The sequence below is a fragment of the Microtus oregoni genome, unplaced genomic scaffold (genome assembly GCF_018167655.1).
Source record: "Microtus oregoni isolate MIOR12 unplaced genomic scaffold, Mior012 000001F_ref0000356, whole genome shotgun sequence".
In the NCBI taxonomy this organism is placed as follows: Eukaryota; Metazoa; Chordata; class Mammalia; order Rodentia; family Cricetidae; genus Microtus; species Microtus oregoni.
In genome coordinates, this window is record NW_024543060.1 from 88766257 (window position 1) to 88790669 (window position 24413).

The window sequence follows — 24413 nt, forward strand, 5'->3', positions numbered from 1 at the left end:
GGTTCGAAGGGCTCTTTACAAAAGAGAGAAACCTGAGTCCTAAGTACCCAGTCCCTAGACACAGGTGGCCTGGGAAATGGGAAGGGAAAGAACCAGAGCGGCAGAGTCCAACCAACCAGCCGCTTCTGTCACCCATCTCCATTATACATTTGGGTACCTGTCCTCGTTTTCTTGGAGAATCCCTTTCTATGGCTCCGGAAACTCGGTCGGCTTAGCCGGGGCCCGGGGAAAGCTCGTCCTGCCTGCAACGTCTCTTCTGAACCAGACTCAAAGGCAGAGCGGACGCTCAGGCTCTGCCCACGACCCTGGAGCCCCGCCCCCACCGCCCCGCTGGGGGCGGAGGAACGTCCAGCTCCGCCCCTTCCGAACCACCCGGAAGTGACGTCATGTCGGACCGGGCAGGTCTTTCGGTGCTCTTCCCCCTCCCGTGCTCTTCCTCCCCAATCCCTTCCCTCCCTTCTTCCCCCTTTACTCCTCCGTCTCGGGGTTCTGCGGCCTCGGGAGCGGCGGAGGAGATGGAGTAAGCGTTCGGTGGCGGCCAGGCGCGCGGTCTGAGCAGTCACAGCCCGGAGGCCTTCAGGGAGCCGGCGAGGGGGTGGAGGGGGGGACGGGTCCCAGCACCGCCCCTCCAGGTAGCCGGCTTCGAGGTGAGTGAGTGACCGGCCGGTCGAGGGCACCGGGGGGGCCAGGGTCTGCGACCAGCAAGTGGGCGACGGCCCTCCTCGGTCCTCGCGGCTGGCGACTGTTGCCTGGTGACGGGCTGGGTCGAGCGGGCCGGCTGTGGGTGGCCCGGGGAGCCGGACCCAGGTAGCGACGAGCGGTAGGGAGCGGATCTCAGAGGCCGGTGACTCCAGGCGAGGCCTTCGGGCTACGGGAGACTCGCTGCCCAGTGAGTTCCCCAAGAGTGAGCAGGGGCTCGAGTTTCCGCGGTGGAGATCGCGGTATCCTTTTGGGAAATTGGACTCCGCACCGGCACTGGTGAGACAGCCCCCCCCTCCCCCCCGCGTCTTGTTTCTGAGACCTGGGGTCACCAACTAAGGCCCCTGAACTCCGGTTGCCCTTCTCGGACGGTAGTTGTCTTTCAAGACTGGACGGTTATTGTGTGTGAGGTGGGTGGGGCAGATAAGGTTTGTGAGAATAAAATCCCCTTGGGGTCTCCAGTGCGCTTGTTTGTTTAAGCTACAGAGAAAGGAGAAGGTTTAGCTAGGTGAAGCTTTCAGAAACTTCGTGGCATTCAGCTGGACACATTGCTTGTGCTCCGTAATTAAGGGCACCACTGGTATCAAATCTACCTCTCTAACAGGACTGATCTCCCGTGCAGCGACTTAAGTGCTTTGATTGTGAGTTCCAGCTGATCAGATCCAGAGCTTGTATGATGACACTTTAAAAAGCGGTATTTAAGTTTTCTAGGTAGTAGGCCTCTGTTTCAAGTCAATCAGCCATTATAGACCCCGAGCCTCTCTGGTGACTGCTTCAAAGACTCCTTTCCGACTTTGAAAGCTTAACTCCCCCACCCCCTTTAATAAAGGTTGGAGGAGAAGAAGGGGGTGTGTGAAGGAAAGGAGCCTAACTGAAGATCTGGGGCTTTATTCTGTTCAGATATACCTTACATGTGAAACTCATTTTGTCTGTAAGACCGAAAACAGCTGATAGAGGTGTGTTGTAATTTCACACAGTAGGACATTGTCATACAAACTCACTCTGTATTTGGAAATTATATCGTGTTGACATAATTGAAATTTATGATCTATCCTCTCAAGGAAAAAATCGGGTTTTCTTACTGTGTTTCCATCCTTTTCTATAGGAGCTGAAACTTGTCAAGTTTCTGCCATGCTTCCTTCTCCATTTCTTATGAAATCCTATTGATTTTTGCCTTTTAAATATTTCTTGCGTCCTGATTTTCTTCATCTTCAGCATTACCTTCTTCTTCCAGCCACTGTTTTTTTCTCTACAGCTTCATTAAGTCCCTTTCATCTAGAGTTGTTAACTCCCAGAGTTTCTATTCTAGGATTAATATTTTCAAAATAAAGATCCGGTCACAATAGCGACTTCTCATTGGTTCTAGGATGAATTGAAAATTTTAGCACGCTCTGTAGAGCCCTGCTCAGTTGTCTCCTCTGTGTGCTCCTTCAGCTTCTTCTCTTCAGGGCTTTGGCATTCTTTTCATCTCCTTGCCCCCTGAGTCTACTGCCTTCTTTCCATTCCTCCTCATGTACATGGCTATGGGTTATACTTCCTGGAAGTGTCCATGAGAGCCTGGAAATGCTCTTCTTTCCTTTGCTTCTTGTTAATGCCTATTTATCATACAGTTCACTTCAGACTTGTTTGATCAGGGTAAATTCTCCTCATTAAGTGTTCTCAGAACACCGCTGCAGGTTATAACTGTGTCCCTCATCTTCTGATATTGGGTAAATGTTTGTTAAGTGAGTAAATTCGTTTAGTGCTTATCAAGCGCCCTAGAAATGTACTAAGTATTCTAGATGTATCTATCATCTTTAATTCCTACAGCAATCGCTTGGAAGTCTGGGTGACTTCCCCTCCCTTTTTATAGATTAGATATTATGTTAGGTAGACTAATGTATTATAAAATAGAATCAAAGTCTGTTAAAGAGGACTGTTAGGTTGGCTTCCACAGTAGAAGCAGGTCAGGCCATCATTGGCCCTCTGCATGCTGGAGTGGCACACCTGGTAGCTGTGCAGTCCCCAAGGCCGCCTGTCTCCGTATGCCCAGTCTGGTGTAGAGGGTTTGGCATATTTCGTCTGTGTTGGGAGGCTGAAGAAGCTGGGTTCTGCCGTCAGCAAGGACAGCAACAGCAGTGACAGCCAGGGTAGAGTCAGTCCCCTGCAAGGACTGAGCAGGCAGGTGAAAGTCTACTTTATCCTCAGATCTCTATCAGGGCTGCCTCTGGAAGGAGTTTCCTCCTCTAGGGGGCAGTCTTCATCCCTCAGTTCATTCTTCCAAGAAAGCCCCCCCATACCCACCAGAGGTGTGTCCCTTAGTTGATCCCAGGTCCAGTCATGTTGACAAGCAGGAGTGACCGTTGCACAGATATTCGGACTGGGCTGCAGTGTCCGTGCTGTTGGGTAGCATACGCATAAAGCGCTTGGTTCTCGGACATTGCCGTGGGGTCAAGCCCCACGTGGTCTAACTACAGTGGCATACATTGCGGTTCACAGATTCTGATCCTTAGAGTCAGGACGGTCCATAGGTCTGTGGTTACAAGGGTGTTTAGATGTTTCCCAGTCAGGAAGCTTTGTCTCGTGGAACTTGTGTTTCATGAGTTCATTTTCACATGTTGGGCTCTGCTACGCTTGGATTTCTCTTTCGTTCCTTCTGTTTTCTTCTCTTCCCTTCTTTCCCTTCCTCCCTCCCTGTCTTCTCTACATTGCTTCCCTTCTTCCCCTTCCTTTCCTCTTTTGCTTCCCTCTCCGCCCCCCCCCCCACCCCGTCCTCTTTCTTTTAAGTTTAGGCATCATTTTTTTTTTAATTGTGTTTATTTGCTGTGCACTTGTGAGGGTACTTGTGCTATGGCGTGTATGTTGAGGTCAGAGGTCAGATCTCACAGCACGTCCTTTTCTTCCACCATGGGCTCCTAGGGTGGAACTTGGGCCATCAAGTTTGGCAGTAAGTACTTTTACTTGTTTTGCCATCTTAGCCGCCCTAGGTTTTTAAGTTGGGACTAATATAGACCAGACTGGCCCTGAGCTTAACACCTGTGTAGCTGAACTCTTGATTCTGCCACTGGGCATGATGGGTTTCTCATCTCTTCTTCTGTCCCCTTTCCCCTTCTTTCTTATATCTCCTGATACTGTGTAAATATAAGTATTTTAATTGTCAAATGTATTTTAAGTAACATTTTTATTATAATACCTTGAACAAAATACGAGCTAATGCTAGTTTTTAATATTTGTGGACAATAAGTGTCTTTAATTATTTGAGATTTAAGAGTTAATTGAGCATAAATGTAATTTTACATATTGCATTTTTGTTTGTATCTAGTCTTTGTGATCAATTAATTACCCATGTAACGTGCTACCCACTTTTGCCAGCTGTTGTACAATCTAGTACTACGGCAGATTCACCTGTTGGTTCCTTTGATCGCCAGATGAATGCTGAGCCAGATGGCAGAGTGAAATGGTCGTGAGGCAAGACTGAAGTTGCCTTCACGTGTGTTCACTGCCTTTCTTGAAGCAGGGAGAGGTGGTTGCATTCCAGGTGCCTGAGGGAACAGCTCTTATGGCCGCTGCTGGGAGAGGTGGTGTTGCAGCTCTTGACTAGGATAGCCATGGTTTAAAAGGCAGACAGCTAGAAAAGAGGACAGTACGGATCCAAACTGAGTTCTTCCTCTCCTGAAAACAGCCGCTACACAGGTCGTGGCCTACTAAATGGTTTCCTCCACATGTGGATTTTGAAACTGGCGGTGAAGGTGAAGAGTGGGAGCCCCGGGTTTGTCCGGTTCCTTTGTGAAGTCACCAAGCTCCTGTGCTCTGAGAACTTGTTTATCTTCGCTTTGATCTCCTTCCTCGGTGTTGTTTCCTTAATTCAACAATTTGAAATGTGAAGTGTAACGAAATCGCATAACATAGGTATTTCAAAATTATAAAACACATTTCTCTGTAGCTAGCCGTCTGTGTCTCTGTCCACATGTGCTTTCCTAGGGGTTCTTAGCTTTCGTTTTCGAGATTGTTTATCGTCTCTGGATATTGGTGAAGTTCTCTCCAGTCTTCCATGCTCCCAGCCTCCACCCGAGTCTGGCTTCCACTCTGTTCCACGAACTGATTAGTCATCTACTCGATTCCAGGAAGCCTCCTGTGACTTCTTCAGCCCAGTGTGTGCACGCTCATCGCTCTGGGTAATCTGGATTGCTGGTGTCATCTGCCATATTTTCTTCCTGCCGTTGTCTGAATGGCTTTATTTCGCTCCTACATCCTTCCCTTTTTGAGTCCTGGCCATGCGCCTTAAACAGGAGCATCTTCAGCACTGCTCTTCATTCCTAGTACTGTGCTCTTGTAACACTGTATCACTTTATCCTAAGAATAAATCCTTTCTAGTTTGTTTTCTGTTATTTCCCTTCCCTTGGTTACTTACAGTGATGTCAGGAACATCGGGGTTTCCGTAATAGCAAACTGATTAGTGTCCATGTCTCCCACCTGTGTAATTAGTGCTTCTCTCTGGATGCTCAATAGGTATCTCAGATTTGAACATCAATTCTGAAACTCTTTTGTTTTCATCCTAAATATTTTTTTATCATTTTCAGTGTATATTATCTTTTCTGTATCATGGCACACAGTAATCCCTTCTTTAATATTTTGTTCCTTTTTCCTGTTTCCACCTAAACATTTTTGAGCTCATCTTTTTTTTAGGTTTTTAGATTTATTTTTATTTTATGTATACGAGTATTTTCCTGCATGTGTGTATAGGCATCATGTGTCTGTCCATGAGGGAGAGGGGAGGGTGGTAAAATCTGGAATTATAGATGACTATGAGCTACCATGTGGGTACCAGGAACCAAAGTTGGGTTCTCTGCAACAGCAACAGGTGTTCTTTTTTTTTTTTATTTGAAATGAAATGTGAACATTTATTGGGATGCTCAGAAATGAACGACATTATTATCACTCTCCTCATGTGATAGAGAATACATTTGACCCATGTTGTGGGAGGAAAAGGATAAGGGCCCCAAAGTGGGTGTCAAACAGCTCCAGAGGAAATCCCATTCAAGCAAGGGCAGGGTGTTCCTGACAGCATTGTCTCTGCTCTAAGTTCCAGCCCGGGAATCCTTCACCCCAGCACGAGTTGACAATTTTGTCTTGTCACTCTTCAGGACCCTTCACAGAAGGCCCTCCGCTAAAGCTGCAGATCAGTCCACAATGCTGTGGGCCTGTGTAATGATGGGCGGAGCATGCAGTGTGGAGCTGGTCTGGCAGGGCCACAAGAGTGCATGGGTTGACTTTGAATAGGATTTTGTATCCTTATACCTTATCAAGTCAGCAGAGAGCAGCTTGGCACAGCAAATCAGTGTTTTCGTCATGCCAATAGCAACATTTTCTAACTTCTTACAAAATGCAGCATTACATTAGGGAGAATGGGTCTATTTCCACTTAGATTTCTCAAATCTTTGATAGCAGAAAGTAGGTTATATTTGCATAAATATAACTAACAGAGCGAGCAGAATGCGGGCAAATGCTGCTTTACTCCAGTGGTCTTCAAGTATTTTGCTTATCCATTAAATTTTGTATGTTTTTAGGTTGATGGCATCTGAAGAGTCTAAGAGCTGAAATAGTGGAAAGACTTAATTTCTAGATTTCTGTGCTTTATTTAATCCAAACCAAGGATTTATGTAAATATTATCACAGAGATGTGCAGGACCTATACATAGTTTTTCTTGTGTGGAAGCAGAGATTGAACTCAAGGCCTTGAACATAGGTACACTGGCTGCCAGCAAGCTTCATGCTCAGCCATGTGTTACACAGTTAACAGCGTGATGTTTCTCTTTATCTGGTCTGTTACTGAGTTAGACCTCTCTCTCTCTCTCTCTCTCTCTCTCTCTCTCTCTCTCTCTCTCTCTCTGTGTGTGTGTGTGTGTGTGTGTGTGTGTGTGCCTTGATCGTGTGCTCCTCTCCTGTAGCCTTCTGGGTAGCGGAGCTTACAGCCTGTGCCTCGCGGCCCGGCTTAAGAACTCTGTCTCCGGCAGAACTGGTGGGGTTTCTTTCACGTCTGTCTGGTTTGCTGCGTCTGTGTCGAAGGTGGCTGTTGGGTGTCTAGAAACAATGAATTGATTGCTTTGTTATTATAAATAGATGATTAATTGGTTGCTTTGTTATTATAGAGTGTCCTATTTGTTTTTCAATCTGTTGTGCCTTTATTAGTATATGCTGTTTTGTTAAATTTTCACACACCTTTGTATCTTTACTGTATTTTTAAGTAGTTTGATATTGCTACCTCTTCATTACAATTTAACATTTATTTTTCCTTGATGTCTTTGTTTCACTTTGATTTTTGAAAAATCAAAAATCAATTTTTCTCCTAACCTACGTAGTTTGTGGCTAACTATTACTTTTTTCTTTTAAATAAGATTTATTTTGTTTTATGTGAGTGTTTTGCCTGAATGTGTATGTACACCATAAGCCTGACTGGTGGCCACAGATTCAGAAGAGATTATTGGGTCTCCTGGAACTGGAGTTAAGGATGATTATGAGCCACTAGGTGGGTGCTGGATACTGACCCAGGTCCTCTGGAGGAGCTGCAGCCCTCCGAGCCATCTCTCTAGCCCCAGAAGACTATGTCAACACTTGACAGGCCTCATCCTGTTATTCCCGTAAATCCAGGGTACGTGGTGTGCCCTCTGAGACATGTGCTGTCTCTGTTCTGTCTGTGAGTGACTCTTTAAGACTTACTCCCTGGTTTTGAGTTACTCAGTGTGATAGTTTTAGGGATGTTTTTTCTTTGTGTTTGTCCTTTTCTGTGGTTTATGGAATTCCTTGGAACTTTGTATAGTTTGATGAGATTTGAAAAAGAGCTACATATTATTTTTTGAAATATTTTTCCATCTCTAAATTTGGACATCACAGGTCCATGCTGTCTGGAAATTAAGAGGGCAGATTCATTCTTTGTTCTTTCTTCCATTATCATCAGCTGATAGAGTAATAGTGATATACAGAATAAAATACATAGGGTTAGAAAGGAAACTGAATTTGAAGCAGTTTTTAAAAAGCTTTAAAACTATGCCGAGGACTCTCTCAATGCTTAAATGAACAGAATCTAATGTGGGGCCTCAGGAAGCCTCCAATTGTCTCTAAATTCCTTTTCCTTTACCTTTTTCTTTTTCTCTTTAGGACAGGGTCTCTGTGTAGCTCTGGCTGCCCTCAAGCTCTCAATGTAGACCAGGCTGGCTCAGACTCATAGAGGTCCACCTTCCTCTGCCTCTCAAGTTCTGGGAATAAAGGCATTCACCATCATGTCTGGGTTTCTCTGAATTCTTTCTCTGACTTTAGGTTAGAAACCTCTATTCTGAAATGTCTAGGCCCCATGGATTCTGAACAATTTTCCTCTAACTATAGACACAGGGGTGCTCCAGTCTGAAGAGAATTACCATAGACAGCAGATACCATCTTTAAATGAGAAGAGTTAAACGTAACAATTGCTAATCATTAGCAAAAAGTTACTGATGATTGTTTACTAAACAATTACTAATAAATGATCATCAAAACACCAAATTATATCAAATCCTCATCAATTTTTAAGCACATTTTATGAGCTCATGCTATCTGTTTGTGTGTGTGGCTTGCAAGAAAAAGGGAGGGAGGAAGTGTGAGGGTTACGGAGAAGAGCGAGAAGGCCAGCCATGGCCTGCGCCTGTGGTGGTCAGAGGAGCCTCAGTTGCTTGTTCTAGTCTCTGTTCACAGTGTGCCAAGTTAGCTGGGTATCCTCCTGTCTGTGTCTCTCCGGTAGGGGGTGCTGGAAGTAGGGGTGCCTGCTCTGGTGTAGCTGTCCTGCATATGAGTTCTTGGTTTACCCACTCCCCCATCTCCCTAGGTTTTGTACATTTCTTTTCTGTTTTAATTTTCCCCACTGCTTTCAACGTTTTGCTGTTCCTGCTCCTCATCATTGCTCTCCTCTTCCTCTTCCGAGACGTCTCTCTGGAGGCCACACTGGCTTCCACTTTCAGTGGCGCTCCTACCCTAGCCTTCCAAGAACGTGATTTATACGTATGAGCCGCAGACACGGATGGTTTTTGTTTGTTTTGTAAGATGATTTCAAACTAATGCTGCTGCTCAAGTTGATTTTTAAACTCGTAGACTAAAGGGTCCCCCTGACTCAGTGTCATGGGTAACTGGGACTGTGGCTACCCATCACTGTAACAAGCACTGTGCTTCTTTTAGAAAATGTTCTCAGGTCATTTCAGGGTGCAGTGGTGACATTAACTTCAGTAGTGCTGTGTGTGTGTGTGTGTGTGTGTGTGTGTGTGTGAATATAAACGTTAGGGTTTGTTGCTGAAGAAGACATTGTGTCCTTTAAGCTTTTTATTTTGTTTTTACTATGATGAGTGAGTTCGGGACTAAAATTTCTACTCATGGTTACATTTTTCTGAAGATAAAAAATCAACTTTGATATGGTGTTATTTTAGTCTTTTGGGGGAGGGGTACATTTTTAAAACTTAATATGAATGCGTGCCCAAGTCAAGTAAAAACCATTCAGTTTTTCCATATCCTTTTGTGTTTCTAGGTAACTTGAACCACCAAGTACTGCAGCCATGGAGTCCATGCTGAATAAACTGAAGAGCACGGTTACAAAAGTAACAGCTGATGTCACAAGTGCTGTCATGGGGAACCCTGTCACTAGGGAATTTGATGTTGGTCGGCACATTGCCAGTGGCGGCAATGGGCTGGCATGGAAGATTTTTCACGGCACTAAGAAGTCAACAAAGCAGGTTAGTCACTAATGTGACCTGGGAAGTAATCATGCCAGATCCTACAGAGTGAATTCGCTTTTCTAGTAAGAAGGCCCAAAGTTCTTGAGTGGATTTCCCTGAGACAGTTAGCTCAGGCTGTCCTCACTCCAGCTGTGTAGTTTTGGTTGCCCGTGAACTCGAGTTCTGTCTCTACTCACCGCGTGGGGACTGTAAGAGCTAGTGCCAGTGTTTTTGAATAAATTCTTTGTGTGTGGGTTTGGCATGTCTAGTTTTGGGTGAGTGTGTGTATGGAAGCTGAAGGTCGACATTGGGATGTCTACCTCAGTCATTCTCCTCAAACCCGGTGCTCACAGATTGTCTAGACTGGCTGCCCAGTATCTCAGGTCAGCAATCCACTTGTCTCCTCCTGGCGGGCACATGTTTCTGTGGGTGTTGGGACTGTAGACATAGATCCTCATATTTGCACAGCATGTACTGTGCAAACCTGGAGCCATTGTTCCAGCCCTTTAATAGACACTGTAGGTCTCGCTTTATGACATGAAAGCAAATGCTTTTAATACCCACTGTGTCTCCTGGCTGCAGAGTCATCGTTTGACATATCATCTTGCAATTTGCTCTTTTAGCCTATAGAATTATAAAAAATAGGTTTCTCTGATTTTTATTTATTTTGTTTATTCATATTTATTTATTTTGGTGTATTATTAAACCTGATAGCTTTTATCACCACCAGAGAGGTACAGTTGTGGGATATAGTAAGTTGTATATTTTGGTATATTTATTTTATTGTTTTTAAAACTTTTCCAAATTAACTATTTTTAGTGGAGTTGAATGAGTTACATTGAAAAAATTGGCTTAAGAAATGTAAAGGCTGATTAATTAATTAACTAATTGATTAAGTGTACTTGGGGAGTGGGGGCTGTTCACATGAATGCATAGACCTTTAGAGGCCACAGGCAACAGATCCTCTGGAGCTGGAGTTACAAGTGCTTGTGAGCTACCTTGTGTGGGTGCTGGAACCGAATTAGGGTCCTCTGGAAGAGCAAGCAAATGTGCTGTCAAACACTGAGTCGTCTCTCCAGCTTGTGTTAAAAATTTGAAATTTTTTTCCCCCACATGTACAGTTGTGTGTCTCTGGTGGAGGACGGCCTGGAATGGATGGCTCTTTCCTTCTGCCTTGTGGGCCCTGGGGTTGGCGAGTGCCTTCACCCACATCTCACTAGCCGGTTAGTGTTGCAGTTTGTTAGCAGTTTCTGTTGGAATTGTCAAGGTTAGAAATATCCAGGTTTAGCCAGCAGTGGTGGCGCATGCCTTTAATCCCGGAACTCAAGATGTAGAGGCAGGCAGATGTCTGAATATGAGGCCAGCCTGGTCTACTGAGCAAGTTCCAGGTCAACCAGGGCTAGACAGAGAAACCCTGCTTTGAAAAACAAAAGAAAAATCCAGGTTTAAAATTCTGTAGAAATATGATTTTCCTGTTTTTATTGCCATTTGGTTGGAAATCTATTGAGATCCAAAGTTGATCTTTGTCTTAAATGGTGGTTGATTTAAATTATCAGTTTTGAACCTTGTCTTCTCTTTCAACTAGGTCTATCTAAAGAGTGAGTGGTTACTAATGTGGGCTAGGGGGAATGGTTGATGCCGCTGTGAATGGATGGATAGCCTGCTGTTGCATTAGTAGAGATTGCGTCTGTTGTCATTTTCAGCCATACATTGCTGAATGACTAAGAAATACTGACTTGTTCATTGTAGGAATATCGCAGTGTGTTATTAATAAACTATGACAACTTTGATACTGTTAGTCAGTATAATTTGGGGGCATGGTCATGTGCTTGATGACTAACATGCTGTTCTGCACTGACTATGAATAGGTGAAATTCCACGCCACACTTACAGAACGCATTCTTGTTAAAGCCCTGGAGGTAAATTGGTGTCTTTATGCTTGACCAGAGAGTTTTAGTGGCTGGCGCTGATGTCAGAGGTCCACATGTTAAAATACCGTGGTAGGTAAGGTAGAAGTTTATACTGTTGCTCATAGAGCAGCAGAGTCTGTTGTCAGCTGCTGACTGAAAGTGTGAGCTGGCTTCTCTCCTTAAGTGTATTGCTGTGGGGAGTGGGAAGTAGCTGGGTAAACCTGGGGTACTTGTGGGCAAAGTTTTTGTTCTTTTTAGTTAATGTTTTTCATATACTATGTTTTGATCGTATCCCCCCTCAACCCAGATCCTTCTACCTGCCCAACTTATGTTCTCTGTCTTAAACAACAACAGCAACAAAACCCACGAAAATCAGAACAGAACAAGCAAAAGACCAATAAAACAAAAATTAAAACAAAGATGCAGTTTGAATTCTTTTTCTTTGGTTCTTGTGACCCCATGGTCATCAACCTGTAGTACTTCTCCCTCAGCCTTCTGAGTGCTAGGATAATTGGTGTATGCTGTCATATGGGGCTTCCAGTTGGATTGTTCTTGGATGTTGACTTAGTTGGAGTTTTCTATTGCTGTGAAGAGACCATGATCATGACAACTCCTATAAAGGAAGGCATTTAATTGGGGTGGCTCACTTGTAGTTCAGAGATTCAGTCCATTATCGTCATGGCAGGAAACAAGGCAACATGTAGGCAGACATGGTCTTAGAGAAGGAGCTGAGAGTTCTTACAACCTGATCCAAAGGCAACAGGAAGTGAACTGAGACACTTGGTGTGGCTTGAGCACGTATGATACCTTAAAGGTCTGTGTCCACAGTGACACACTTCTTCCAACAAGATCACACTCACTCCAAAGAGGCCACGCCTCCTAATAGTGACACTCCTTTTGGGGACCATTTTCTTTCAAACCACCACCGGTGTGCCTCTCATTTCTGTGGAACCCTACAGTACTCTGTATGTTCTGCTCGGCTTTTTCAGGTTGGATCCGCATAGACGTTCACCAGCTTTTAGCTCCTCTACATCCCTACCAATCTTGTCACAGCTATCCTTCGCAGTTTCCGATATTTGGGTGGAGTATCTAAGTTTTGAAAATTCAGTGAAGTATTTCTTTCTTCCCTCCTAAACTTTGAGGCATAGAGTCTATCTCCTTGAGACTGCATAGTTCCATAACTGAGTCTCTGGAGTTTCATGTTGAGCGTTAAAATGACCGTCTGGACATGGGTATTCTTGTCAAACATGTAACATACTCTAAAGAGAATATTGGAATATTTGAGAGGTTTTCTGAAACAGCTACTTTTTTTTATTTCATTGGCTTTCTGATTTTTGAACTATACTTTTTAAAAAAACCGATAATTAAGAATGAGAGGTTTTGGACCAAATTGTATAAATGAGAAAAGTTTACCATACGCATACATCCTTTAAAACTGGTGTACTATTGCTTCATGTGTTAGGGTTGTTATAACTTTAAAACTGGTGTACTATTGCTTCATGTGTTAGGGTTGTTATAACTTTAAAACTGGTGTACTATTGCTTCATGTGTTAGGGTTGTTATAACTTTAAAACTGGTGTACTATTGCTTCATGTGTTAGGGTTGTTATAACTTTCAAGGCTCCCAATTTAAAACATGAGACAGTTTTTGTTTTATTTATATATCTAACTTCTACTTAACATTTTAAAAATTATATTTAGAGAGAGAGAGAGACAGAGACTCTCTCTGTGTGTGTGTGTGTGTGTGTGTGTGTGTGTGTGTGTAAAATCAGGGAAGCTTGAGGGAATGGCTATCTCTTTTTACCATGTGGGACTTAGGTTTTCAGTCTTGGCAGCACATGCCTTATCCACTGAGACATCTCTCACTCCACCTCTGCATACTTTCAAGGAGGCAGAGGCAGGTGGATCTCCATGAGTTCAAGGCTAGCCTGGTCAACAGCAAGTTCCAGGATAGCCAGGATTGTTATAGAGAAAGCCTGTTTTGAAAACTCTGGGTGAGTGGGGAAATCATTTGAGTTTGAGCAAACATCTCTGCTTGCTCTGAGACAGTTGCACACTTTACTATATAATTTAGATTTATTTCTTGAACTATTTTGTTTTTGGCAGATTTCATCTTTACAGAAAGCAACTAACTTTAAAATTATAAATCAGGTTCTCCTGCCTCAACTTCTGGGATGCTAGTATTATAGTATGTTATTACACTTGGTCATTTTTTAAATAATTTTTATAGTCTTTTTTATTTAAAGTTAGGTTAGTAAGAAAATAGTATTTTAGAAAGATGTTTTTAGTCTATGAGAATTTCATACAATGCATTTTGGATATATTTATTCCCTCAATTCCTCTCATAGCGATCCCCTCCCCCCTCCCATTTCTTCCCTCCCAACTTTGAGATTCTTTTTCTTTCTCCATTCAGTCCAGTTTCCCAGCTGGTCTGGGCATGAGGTGCTCTGGGATGAGGCTGACCTCCCAGGAGTCACACTTACAGGAAACTGACCCCCATGCCTGCAGCTTTCAGTGCCACTGGTTCCTCAGCTAGTGGCAGGGTTTGATGCCCACTTCCTGCTCCTTCCGCTGTGATTTTTGTCTGCCTGGTGTTTGCATAGGTCTTGTGCACGCTGTCACAATGGGTCTGAGTTCACATGTGTGACGTCCTGTTGTTGTCTGGAGAACACTTTCCTTGGTGTTACAGCTACTATTGACTGTTACAGCCTTTCCACTGTAATGGCTGTTCTTAGTTGTCCACTTGCCTATAGCTGGAATGAACTGTAATCCAAAATGAAGGGCACTCCTGTGGTCCAGATCTCAAGGCCGGAAGTCAACTTCCTTTGATTCAGATCTTGAGGGGGAGGGCACACCTTTAACCTGGGCTGCACTTTCTGCTGGAAGCCTGTATTAGGGCAGTGGAAGAAGGAAGTTTAGGAACATTTTAGGTTTCAGATCTTCAAGTTAGGGTTGCTCAATATGACAGAAAATAATAAAAATATGATCTGAAGATGATATTGATATACTCTAAGCATTTAAAAGTGCAGAGTTTTAATGTCTTGAAGTGGTGAACAATACAATTTTGTTGAAATAAATTGTCATTAGCTGACTCAGAGGGAAAGTTTTAAAGATAGTTGATAACTCTTGCAGTCTAGGGAGGAAGAATCTGTCATCTTTTACCTAGAGCAGCGCATCCAGGATCCTCAGATAGAGTTGTTCTCTTTCCTCATGAACTGTGAAAAGCGTTCCTCTTTAAGAGCAGTGAAATGGCAAGAGTGCCAAAGCCATCCCATGTGATCATTTTTAAAAGATACTGCGAAAAACACATTCAAATTAGATGCGTTTACAGAAGGTGTCGTAGAAGCACTTACTAAAATAAATGCAAGTGAACAGTGAGGTAGGAACCTGGACTTCAGGGTCACTTGTTTTTAGATTTAATTAGTAGCATATGAGACTGTTCCCTTCTGCTTGTGCTATACTTCTTAATAGTCCAAGAGGTAAGATGTGTATAGATAGTGTGAGCATCCCTCACCTAAAATCTACACTCAACATGCTCCACCTCTAACAGTTTGAGTGACATGATGTGTTAAGTAGAAAATTCTACACCTGATTTCATGTAGCAGGTTGCATTCAAAATACAAGCCTTTAAATACTGTTTAAAGAATTATCTTCAGGCTGTGTGTGAAGTGCACGTGAAACAGTATCCTATCCGCAAGAGAGTTCATGCATTTGTAAACCTGTGTCTGTCAGGAACAACCCTGGTCCCAAACAGTGGTCTTTGGTTAAGGGTTATGCAGCCTGTACATAAAGGTAAAGCTGTCACTCAACTTCATTGACGCCTACCACAAGGGTATCCATCGGAAATTCTCCTTGTTTGTCCTGTGCTGTTTCTGAGCAGACAGGATGGCGTATTTGCTCTGGAACCAACGACCAGATGCTGAGTTTTGACTCTTCGTCTTTGTTGTTGTGTTCTTGTACAACATTCATTCTCCAGTGTCATTGTTTTTAATGGGGTGACTATGAAATAATGTCCGATGTGAAGAATTGGATACTCCCCAAGAAGGATTTAGCCCAGTACTTGGCACATGGCAGCAAACGTTGCTTGTTTCTGTAATTAATCAGCTGACGTGAGAAACCCTTTATTTGTTCAGCCTTTATAGACTGATGCCTGCAATTGTAGCTAGGGGGCTTGTTGCCTAAATTTACTCCTTACCTGACTTCCTTTTGTAGCGCTGTGGTTTGAAAACAACAAGAACCGGGGTTTGGGTTCAAGGTCGGTGTAAGAAATGGCAAAAGTGCTCTTCCAGTTTGGACTTGGATGCTTCAAGAAATTGGATTCTTTAAAAAAAATTTTTTTAAAAGTTCTATTTGCTTAAGGGAGGGATGACAGACAGTGAGTGTGGGCACACTTGTCCTGGCACACAGTGAAGGTCAGAGGACATGTTGTGACAGTTCTGTTCTTCCACCCTTGGAAGATCGGGCTCAAGATTGAGAGGTTTGGAGACAGGTGTCCTTAACCACAGAGCCATCTTACTGGCCCTGGAAATCAGACCCTTAACCGCTGGTAGTTACATTTTTGGGTGTTAAATGTCTCTGACATTGGAGTGGCATTAGATTTCTATTGTAACATTTTACACAGTCCTAATGAATGAATGTCCCCTACTGAACTGACAAGATAAGGCGTATCTGTATTTTTCACAGATGCTATTGATCATGAACGTGCAGATCATTGATCAGGTGTATAGCATTGATCAGATGGGTATTAGCAGAAAATGGGTACTTAGAGTAGAAAAGAAACAAAGTGTAGATGTTGGCGTTAAGTCAGTGGTATGCCAAGATGCCCAGAATTGAATGTCTATAGTGTGTCAGGAATTGTGGTGCATTAATTATTTGTTTATAGACTGTTAGGGCACGTAGATATGATTTTACTGCTTTTATAGATTTCCTAATAAAATTGGCTACTTAATTTTTTTTTTAATTAGGAAGTGGCTGTTTTTGTTTTTGATAAAAAGCTGATTGACAAATACCAAAAATTTGAAAAGGATCAAATCATCGATTCTTTAAAACGAGGAGTTCAACAGCTCACCCGGCTACGCCACCCTCGACTACTTACTGTCCAGCATCCCTTAGAAGAGTCCAGGTAAATTTTGAAAATTCCTACAGGATATGTCCTCGATAAATAGTTAACAATAACTGTTTGTTCTATTTCAAATATTATCAACAAAATTTCTTGAAATGTGTTGAGATCTTATAGATCATTTATTACCCTAAAGCTGATATTATTACGCACGCATGTGTCTATTTATTTTCATATGTATGTGTGTTTGCCTGTGAGTTTGTGTGCGTGCAGCCAGCAGAAGCCAGAGGTGGTGTCATCCCAGAAGTGGAGTTAATGGTGGCTGTGTGTCACCGTGTGGGGTTGGGAACAGAGCCTGGTCCTCCGTGGGCGCAGCCAGTAAGCTCCGCGCAGCCTCTGCGTGTGTCTGACAGAGGTGTCGGCACCTTTCATGTTGTCACGGCTCTGTAAGTGCCTGCAGCAGTCACTGCCTGAAAGGAGATGGTCTTGCCATTTGGCTAGAATTTCCCGTCTCCTTTTTGTTAATTCTTTGGTGATCACTTTTCCGTCTGTGTGAAGTGCTGTTCTAGACGTTATGCCCAGTGTGTCCGTCTGTAGCCCTCAGTTGTTTTAGCATCCATTTTACTTAAGATAAGCTTGGGAAATACTGCTGAGATAATCAGAAAAGAAGATACAGGCATCTTGACTGGATCAATCTTTTAGATACCCTACAATTTTCTACATTATTCATAATCAGTTATTCAAACTTGTTTCTCCTCCTCCTTGGCCCATTGTTCCGTCTTAATTTAGGTCTTAAATTGTCAACTCCTTGTGGTCTGCCCTTTAGGATGTGAAGGATAAGGCAGGAGCAGGCCCGTGGAGGGCACCAAGCTTCCCTGCTCCCTTCAGCTGGGGCAGTTTTGCTGTTGTTGGCTTTATATGTGATGTTTCTGGAGGTTCCTCGTAGGAAATCCTCAGGAACTCTCTCCCCCCAAACAGCGGCACAGACATTTACCGTGTGTACAACTGTGCTAGATGCTCTGCGTCCCTTACTGCATGTGAGCTTCGTCATTGGGCAGAGCAGAGGACTGGAAAACTGTTTCAGTCTGGCGTGGATGCAGACCTGGGAGTTTAGCGGCTTGGTTCCGAGCCTGTGCGCGCTCTGTGTACTGTACTATGTGGTGCCTACCAAGAAGCATGCTCACATCTCTTATTATAGAAATGTTTTTGTTAGATGAATTTCATCAGTTTGTCTTATCTCATAATACGTTTGAAGTTTCTCGAGCCAAGAGGGGCAGTATGCTTTACTGTCCTCCTCCCCATAGCTGCTCATGGGTGATTTAGACATTCTAGAATTAGGAGCTTAACTTGGGTGTATGTGATGTTTGTATGTGGGCACACGTGTTATGGTGCAGGTGTATACGTGCCTGCGTGTGTGTGTGTGTGCATTCATGCATGTGTGTGTGTGCATTCATGCATGTGTGTGTGCATTCATGCATGTGTGTGTGTGTGCATTCATGCGTGTGTGTGTGTGTGTGTGCGCACATTCATGCATGTGTGTGGGGGTCAGAGGGCAATTTTGTGAAATCAGTTCTCTCCTCCCACCATCATGTGAGTTCTAGGAATTGAACTTGGGTCAAGGTGAAATCAGGGACTTGCATGACAAGTTCCACCTGTTGAGCCATCTTGCTGGCCTCAAAGTTAGGAATTTGCCTTCAGGAAGAGACACAATTCAGAGATTACTTATTAAAAATTGCAGTAAGCATTGATGATAGGAGGAGGGACACTTTAAGAACTAGAAAAATAACTTCCTTTTAAATCTAGTATTAAGAGTAAGATGATGGGTTTCGAGTCCACATTTCTTAGGTTCAGGGCAGAAGGAGGTAAGCAGTACCTTGCAGACATGTGAGACAAGAGTGCATAGCTGCTGATAAGTAGCTGGCGTCTGGGGACGGAGGCCGGATTCAGCCTTGGCACTTCGCAGGTTCTCATTGCTAAGTCCATAGACAAAGGCCTAAAATGCTGGGCCTGGGGATCATGGCGATGGCAGTGCTGCATTTGTTGAGTGTGCGCACCAGACAGTGGTGCTCTGCCTTGTGTTTGCATGATTCTCTCATTTGGTTCTTACCAGCACCCTCCAGGGGCATCTCAGCACTGTGTTCCAAAGTGATGGACAAAGTGAGACTCAGTGTGCAGCGTCACCAAGACAAGAAACAGGAAAGCCAGGGCTTAGGGCAAGATCTTAACTGTCTTCCAAGCTTGAGGCGATTGTTGTCATGAGCACAGACTGTTGGTATCCATGGTAACATTGTCTGACATGGGCACAAACTGTTGGTATCCATGATAACATTGTCTGACATGGGCACAAACAGTCGTTGGTATCCATGGTAACATTATCTGACATGGCCATATAGACTGTTGGTATCTGTGGTAACATTTTCTTACATGGGAACAGACTGTTGGTATCCATGGAAACGCTGTGTGAACATTAAATCTTATAAATCAAGAAAACTAATTAAAACTTAAAAACTGTTAAATCCTTTCAAAATGATGTGCAGAATAGATAAAACGAAGCTGTTTGGTTGAAGACAGACTGGTACCTGTCTCCCCAATTTGCTCCCGTGGCATATGTGAGGAAGCTGCAGTTTTTTCTGAGCTTTTCTGAAAATTACAGCCTTATAAATAAGTGTAGAATAGGTTTCATGATACAGTTTTTGAGTCTTTTTTTTTTTTGGTTTTCAGTCACTCATTTACAAACAAAATTGAGATATTTATCTCCTCTGACTTTTGAATGTAAAGTAGACTGTACACAGACTGTAAACAGTGCTTGGTTTAAAAGATGAACAGTGTGTCCAGTGTGATTTGTGTGTAGACGTGACTTCATTGGCCGAGGGTGTCGTAATCATGCTGGCTTATAAACCATAATATTTTACTGATATAGATTATCTACTATTTCATATGTATTTAATTTTTATAATGTGTAAAAATGTTAGTAACTCCTCTTCTTTTTTGAAACAGGGATTGCTTGGCATTTTGTACAGAACCAGTTTTTGCCAGTTTAGCCAATGTTCTTGGTAACTGGGAAAATCTACCGTCTTCAATATCTCCAGACATTAAGGATTATAAACTTTATGATGTAGAAATGAAGTATGGTTTGCTTCAGGTATGCAGCTTTATGTATTTAGTAATGTGCTTTGATCCTGTTCTTCCAGGACTCCCCTGTCTCTCTGCTGCTGATCCTCCTGCAGAAGCCCAGAGGAGGGCATCAGATCCCCTGGAGCCAGAGTTACAGATGGTTGAGAGCCGCCATGTGGGTGCTGAGAATTGAATCCAGGGCCTCCATTGCTCTTAACTGCTGAGTCATCTTTTTAACTAGTCTGTCTTCTGCTTTAAAGTAGTTCTTTAGTGACCCAGTGAGTTTAATTAGGGTCACTTACAGAAGCCAGGGACCTTACCAATGGCCACGTCAATGAAGAAAATGTCTCTCCCACTCTCGGCAGTCATTAAACTGCCTGTAACCAGCAGGGGAGATGGGGAAGTCCCTGTTCACCCTACGGTGAATGCGGACAGGTCCAGTCTTGTGCAGGTAATCTTAGCGGCTGTGAGTCTCTGCAGACAACACTGCCAACTGTAGAGAACCTTCCGACGGAAGGAGACAGATGTATTCAGCAGTGGACACAAAGTACTTTAGAAGACAGTTTGACAGGTCCTTCATGTCTGTTAAACAAAACAACGCTGTCCTCCCTACTAGGGACTACAGCCTCAGCAGCCATAGGCTTTTGAGCAGATTTACAGCATTGTAAGTGAGTTTCTCCCTATGGAGCCGGCTCCATTCTGGTCAGAAAGCCGTAGGTCACCCCATAGCAGACTTGTCCCTGCTGCACCAGTGCACATTGACCCTCCAGGGTGTGGTCCACAGCCGAGGCCACTAATACTCATTTCCCCAGCGCCTTGCATGGCACTTTTGGGAACGTTGGTGCGCAGCCAGCAGGTCGATGTGTCCAGTGTGGTACCAGCTTTGATTTCTCTATGTCTAGAGGTCAAACGCGTGTTACCTTCTGCAGTAAAGTCTTACCACCTAGTTCTGGTGGGCAGTCAGCAGAGGCAGCTACTTGTATTTTGGAGGGCCTCTTTGACCAGCAGCTCAAAGGAGAGTACCCTACCACTGGCTGTGGAATTTTCATTGAATTTCCTATGGCTTCTGGGGACAGTTATAAATCTGGCCCCACCCCGGCTAAGAGAGGAACTTCTTTGTAGAGAGTTGGATTTCAGTTTTGTTCCAGGATTTCCCTCACTAGTTTGATTGCTCACTGACGAGGAGAACCAACAGGAATTGTGTTCAATATAAGAAGTCATTTCTTTTCAAGAGTTTTTTTTCACTTTCAGGTTTCTGAAGGATTGTCATTTTTGCATAGCAGTGTGAAAATGGTTCATGGAAATGTAACTCCTGAAAATATAATTCTGAATAAAAGTGGAGCCTGGAAAATAATGGGTTTTGATTTTTGTGTATCATCAAGCAATCCTTCTGAACAAGAGGTAATGACTAAGTGTTAATGTTTGGATTTTTTTTAAATCGTGGAACTCTATGGTCGTATCCACAGTGGACTAGAAAATGTCACATAGTCTGCTAAAGTGTGAGACACGGTGATGGTGTACTGACTGGTACATCTCACTGTCTAACGAGAAACTTCCTAGTGTAGGTTGTGCCCGAGAGTGTTCTCCAGATGATTGATTCTGTAGATGTCTCGAGCAAAGGGTCAGCTTAATTAAATAGGAATTTCTTTCTTCAGCATCCAGGTGTACAAACTGATGTTGTGACTTTAACACCGCGTCCCTGCTGTGAGAATATGGGTCTTCCTTGGGGATCAGTGTGCTGACATTTATTAGGGATTTTATTAATTTTAAAAATTGGTTGAATTTGTTGTTTGACAGTTTCATCCATGCATATATTACATTCTGTTTAGTGTCCCCCCCTTTTGTTTTCTAAGGTCTTCCATGCATCACCTATTTAATCCTTCCAGCACCTCAGTGTGCTGTGGGAGCACTGAGTTTAGGTGTGTGCTGAGTGTGCCACCTGGATGTGAGTCAGGACACCTGCCCGTTCGTACTTAGAAATGCTGCTTTAGGCCACACTCTGCATCGATTGCTTCCATAGACTGTGCTAGGGCACCAAGTACAGCTCAGATGTTCGTTGCTCCCATTTTCTGGATTTGGTGATTTGGGAATTTTAGCATTTTCATTTTGCTTGACTCAATACAAATTCTTGCTGTTTTATTTTTTGAAACAGGGTCTCTCTCTGCATAACCCTGGCTGTCTTAGAACTCATTGTATAGACCAGACTGGCCTGAACATACAGAGGTCCACCTGCCTCTGCCTCCTGAGTGCTGGGAGGAAAGGCGTGTGCCACCATACCTGTCCAGGTTAATGCAAATTTAAAGATAGTTATTGCCTGTAGTGGTTTGCTGTTACTTAATGTTCTAACCTGTCTTCCTGTTTCTGTCTTCTTACAGCCCAAGTTTCCTTGTAAAGAGTGGGACCCAAACTTACCGTCACTGTGTCTTCCAAACCCTGAATACCTGGCTCCTGAGTACATCCTCTCCGTGAGCTGTGAGACAGCCAGCGATATGTATTCTCTAGGAGCTGTTATCTTTGCCGTGTTTAATAAAGGGAAACCTATATTTGAAGTCAACAAGCAGGACATTTACAAGAGCTTCAGTAGACAGTTGGATCAGGTATTTGCCTGCTAGTCCTTGTTTGAAATGTCTCCTTGGCTTTTTTTTTTTAAAATGTAGACAGAAAATTTCTCTTAAAAATAAGTATCTTGCCAGCCTGGTCTATAAGAGCTACTTCGAGGAAATGCTCCAAAGCTACAGAGAAAGCCCTGTCTCGAAAAGCCAAAAAAAAAAAAAAAGAAAGAAAAAGAAAACAAATATCTAAATCTTTAAAGAATCTCAGCCAGGCAGTGTTGGTGCATGCCCTTAATCCCAGCACTCAAGAGGCAGAGACGGGTGGATCTCTGTGAGTTCGAGGCCAGAACTCTACAGAGTGAGTTCCAAGACAGCCAGGGCTACACAGAGAAACCCTGTCTCCAATAGCAAAAAAGAAGAGGATTTTATATGTGCATATATTTTGATCATATTTGTCCCTTTCCTTCCCCGAATCTTTCAAAATCCACCTCATCTTCTCAGCTGCCCTCCCAACTCATGTTCCTTTTTTTGGTTTTTACAACCCATCAAGTTTAGTCTGTGCTAAACTCAAGGGTTTGTGTGCTCATCCGCTGGTGTGTTACAGACATGTCGGCCACATCCTTAGACAGACCTGTCTTTCCCAGCAGCCTCAGCTACCAGGTGAGAGGGAGGGGCGAGGTCTTAGGAGTCTTTCTCCCACGTGCTGGCATGTTGACTGCCTCCAAGTCGTGTATTCTTTAGGCAATCACAGCTGCAGAAATTCCCTAATAGAAATGAGAACTTCAAGTTTGTGTAAAATTCAGTTAAAATGATTTGTATAAAGCTTACTAAAGCTGGTTATTACAACTTTCATCATAGCCTTTCCTAGACTTTCTAAAATTCTCCTATTTACTTTAGAAATGGAAATATTTTAGTTATGTCGGAAGAATAGTATTTGTGCAGTTAACTGAGAATAGTATTTGTGCAGTTAACTGACGTGTAGAAAGGGTTCGTAGCCTTTTGAATGTTTTATACTCATATGTGTTTGTTCTTTTGAATAGCTGAGCCGATTAGGATCTAGTTCACTTACAAGTATACCTGAGGAAGTTCGTGAGCATGTCAAACTCTTGCTAAATGTGACTCCAGCTGTGAGACCTGATGCGGATCAGATGACAAAAGTGAGTGCCTCCAGGCTTTGCGTGAGATGATGGACAAAAACCAAAATAGAGGAAACTTAAAATGCATAATTTTATTCTTATATGTGCTCTGTGTTTTAGAATGTACTAAAACTTCGGCTTTTAATATTAAATAGCTAAATAATTACTTATGTATATTTGGTGAAGAAAATTAAGATTTCAAATGAACAGAGATCCTGGAAGTCACCATTAGGGAGGCAGACATTCTAACTGCCCAGAAAAGTCAAAGCATTGTATTTTATTTATTTATTTTTTGTGGTGCATTAGTGTGTGTCCATGTGAAGGTATATGTATATGAATGCAAAAGTTGCACAATGTTTATGCTGGCAGTTTAACTGAGGAAGGCAACACCTGCTCTTCACTGCTGAGCCATCTTTCCAGCCCCAACTTTGAAGCTGTTTGAAATTCTCAGTATTTTACAAATCATGTTAGTGCTCAGCTAACTCATAAGTGCTGGTGATTTGAATTTGAAAAGTTAATTTCTTATTTGGAGTTTTCTAGTTAGAATTTTAATGTATATATGTATGTAATTACATTTTTAATAGAAATGTACTGTTTAGAATATCGCTGAATGTTTCTGAATACGTTTTCATTTTGTTGTGGTAATTTTTGGCTATGAGTAATTTTAACTGGATAGTTATCAAGATAACTGATTTGCATACTTGTAGATTCCCTTCTTCGATGATGTTGGTGCAGTCACACTTCAGTATTTTGATACCTTATTCCAAAGAGATAATCTTCAGAAATCCCAGTTCTTCAAAGGATTGCCGAAGGTTCTGCCAAAGCTGCCCAAGGTTTGCTATCAGTTTATTTACATAGTCAGGAGATTTTTGTTTCATGTTACTTACTATAATAAACCACTCCTCCAAAGATGCAAAACAGCTTTACCCAAGGGACAGATATGACAGTAATGTACTGCAAACTAAAGCCAAAGCTCAGTTATTATGCAACAATCAAAGGACTTTAAAAAATAGGATGACCTGTGGTGGACACCGTGTCCAAAAGCTGTCCGTGAACAGCCGCAGTGGAGCTCATGCCTCTTCAGCGTTAAAGAGTGCATTGGTGTTGGTGCAAACCTTCCCGGTTCCTTTACTCAACAACGAATGCAAAATAGTGTTAAAGATGGCGAAGAGGCCGGGTCTGGTAGCACACACCTCCTAGCACCTGGGAGGCAGGGCCGTGGGTCTCCTGAGT

General features: G+C 43.0%; 1 protein-coding gene across 5 annotated transcripts in view; it reads left to right on the top strand.

The window, feature by feature from the left end:
• Positions 1-396: 396 nt before the first annotated feature.
• The window catches only part of Scyl2 (SCY1 like pseudokinase 2), a 47495-nt gene continuing 23478 nt past the window's right edge, over positions 397-24413 (top strand). For 4 of the 5 annotated variants that reach the window (XM_041672329.1, XM_041672346.1, XM_041672353.1 and 1 more), the window contains exons 1-8: positions 397-647; positions 9224-9428; positions 16284-16441; positions 19376-19520; positions 20744-20893; positions 21868-22089; positions 23085-23201; positions 23888-24013. In XM_041672329.1, the coding sequence (XP_041528263.1) occupies positions 9252-9428; positions 16284-16441; positions 19376-19520; positions 20744-20893; positions 21868-22089; positions 23085-23201; positions 23888-24013 (1095 nt within the window). In that variant the 5' untranslated portion in view covers positions 397-647; positions 9224-9251. Of the gene's footprint in view, positions 648-841; positions 979-9223; positions 9429-16283; positions 16442-19375; positions 19521-20743; positions 20894-21867; positions 22090-23084; positions 23202-23887; positions 24014-24413 lie in introns of those variants that run through there. The other variant, XM_041672337.1, reaches the window with a different exon arrangement.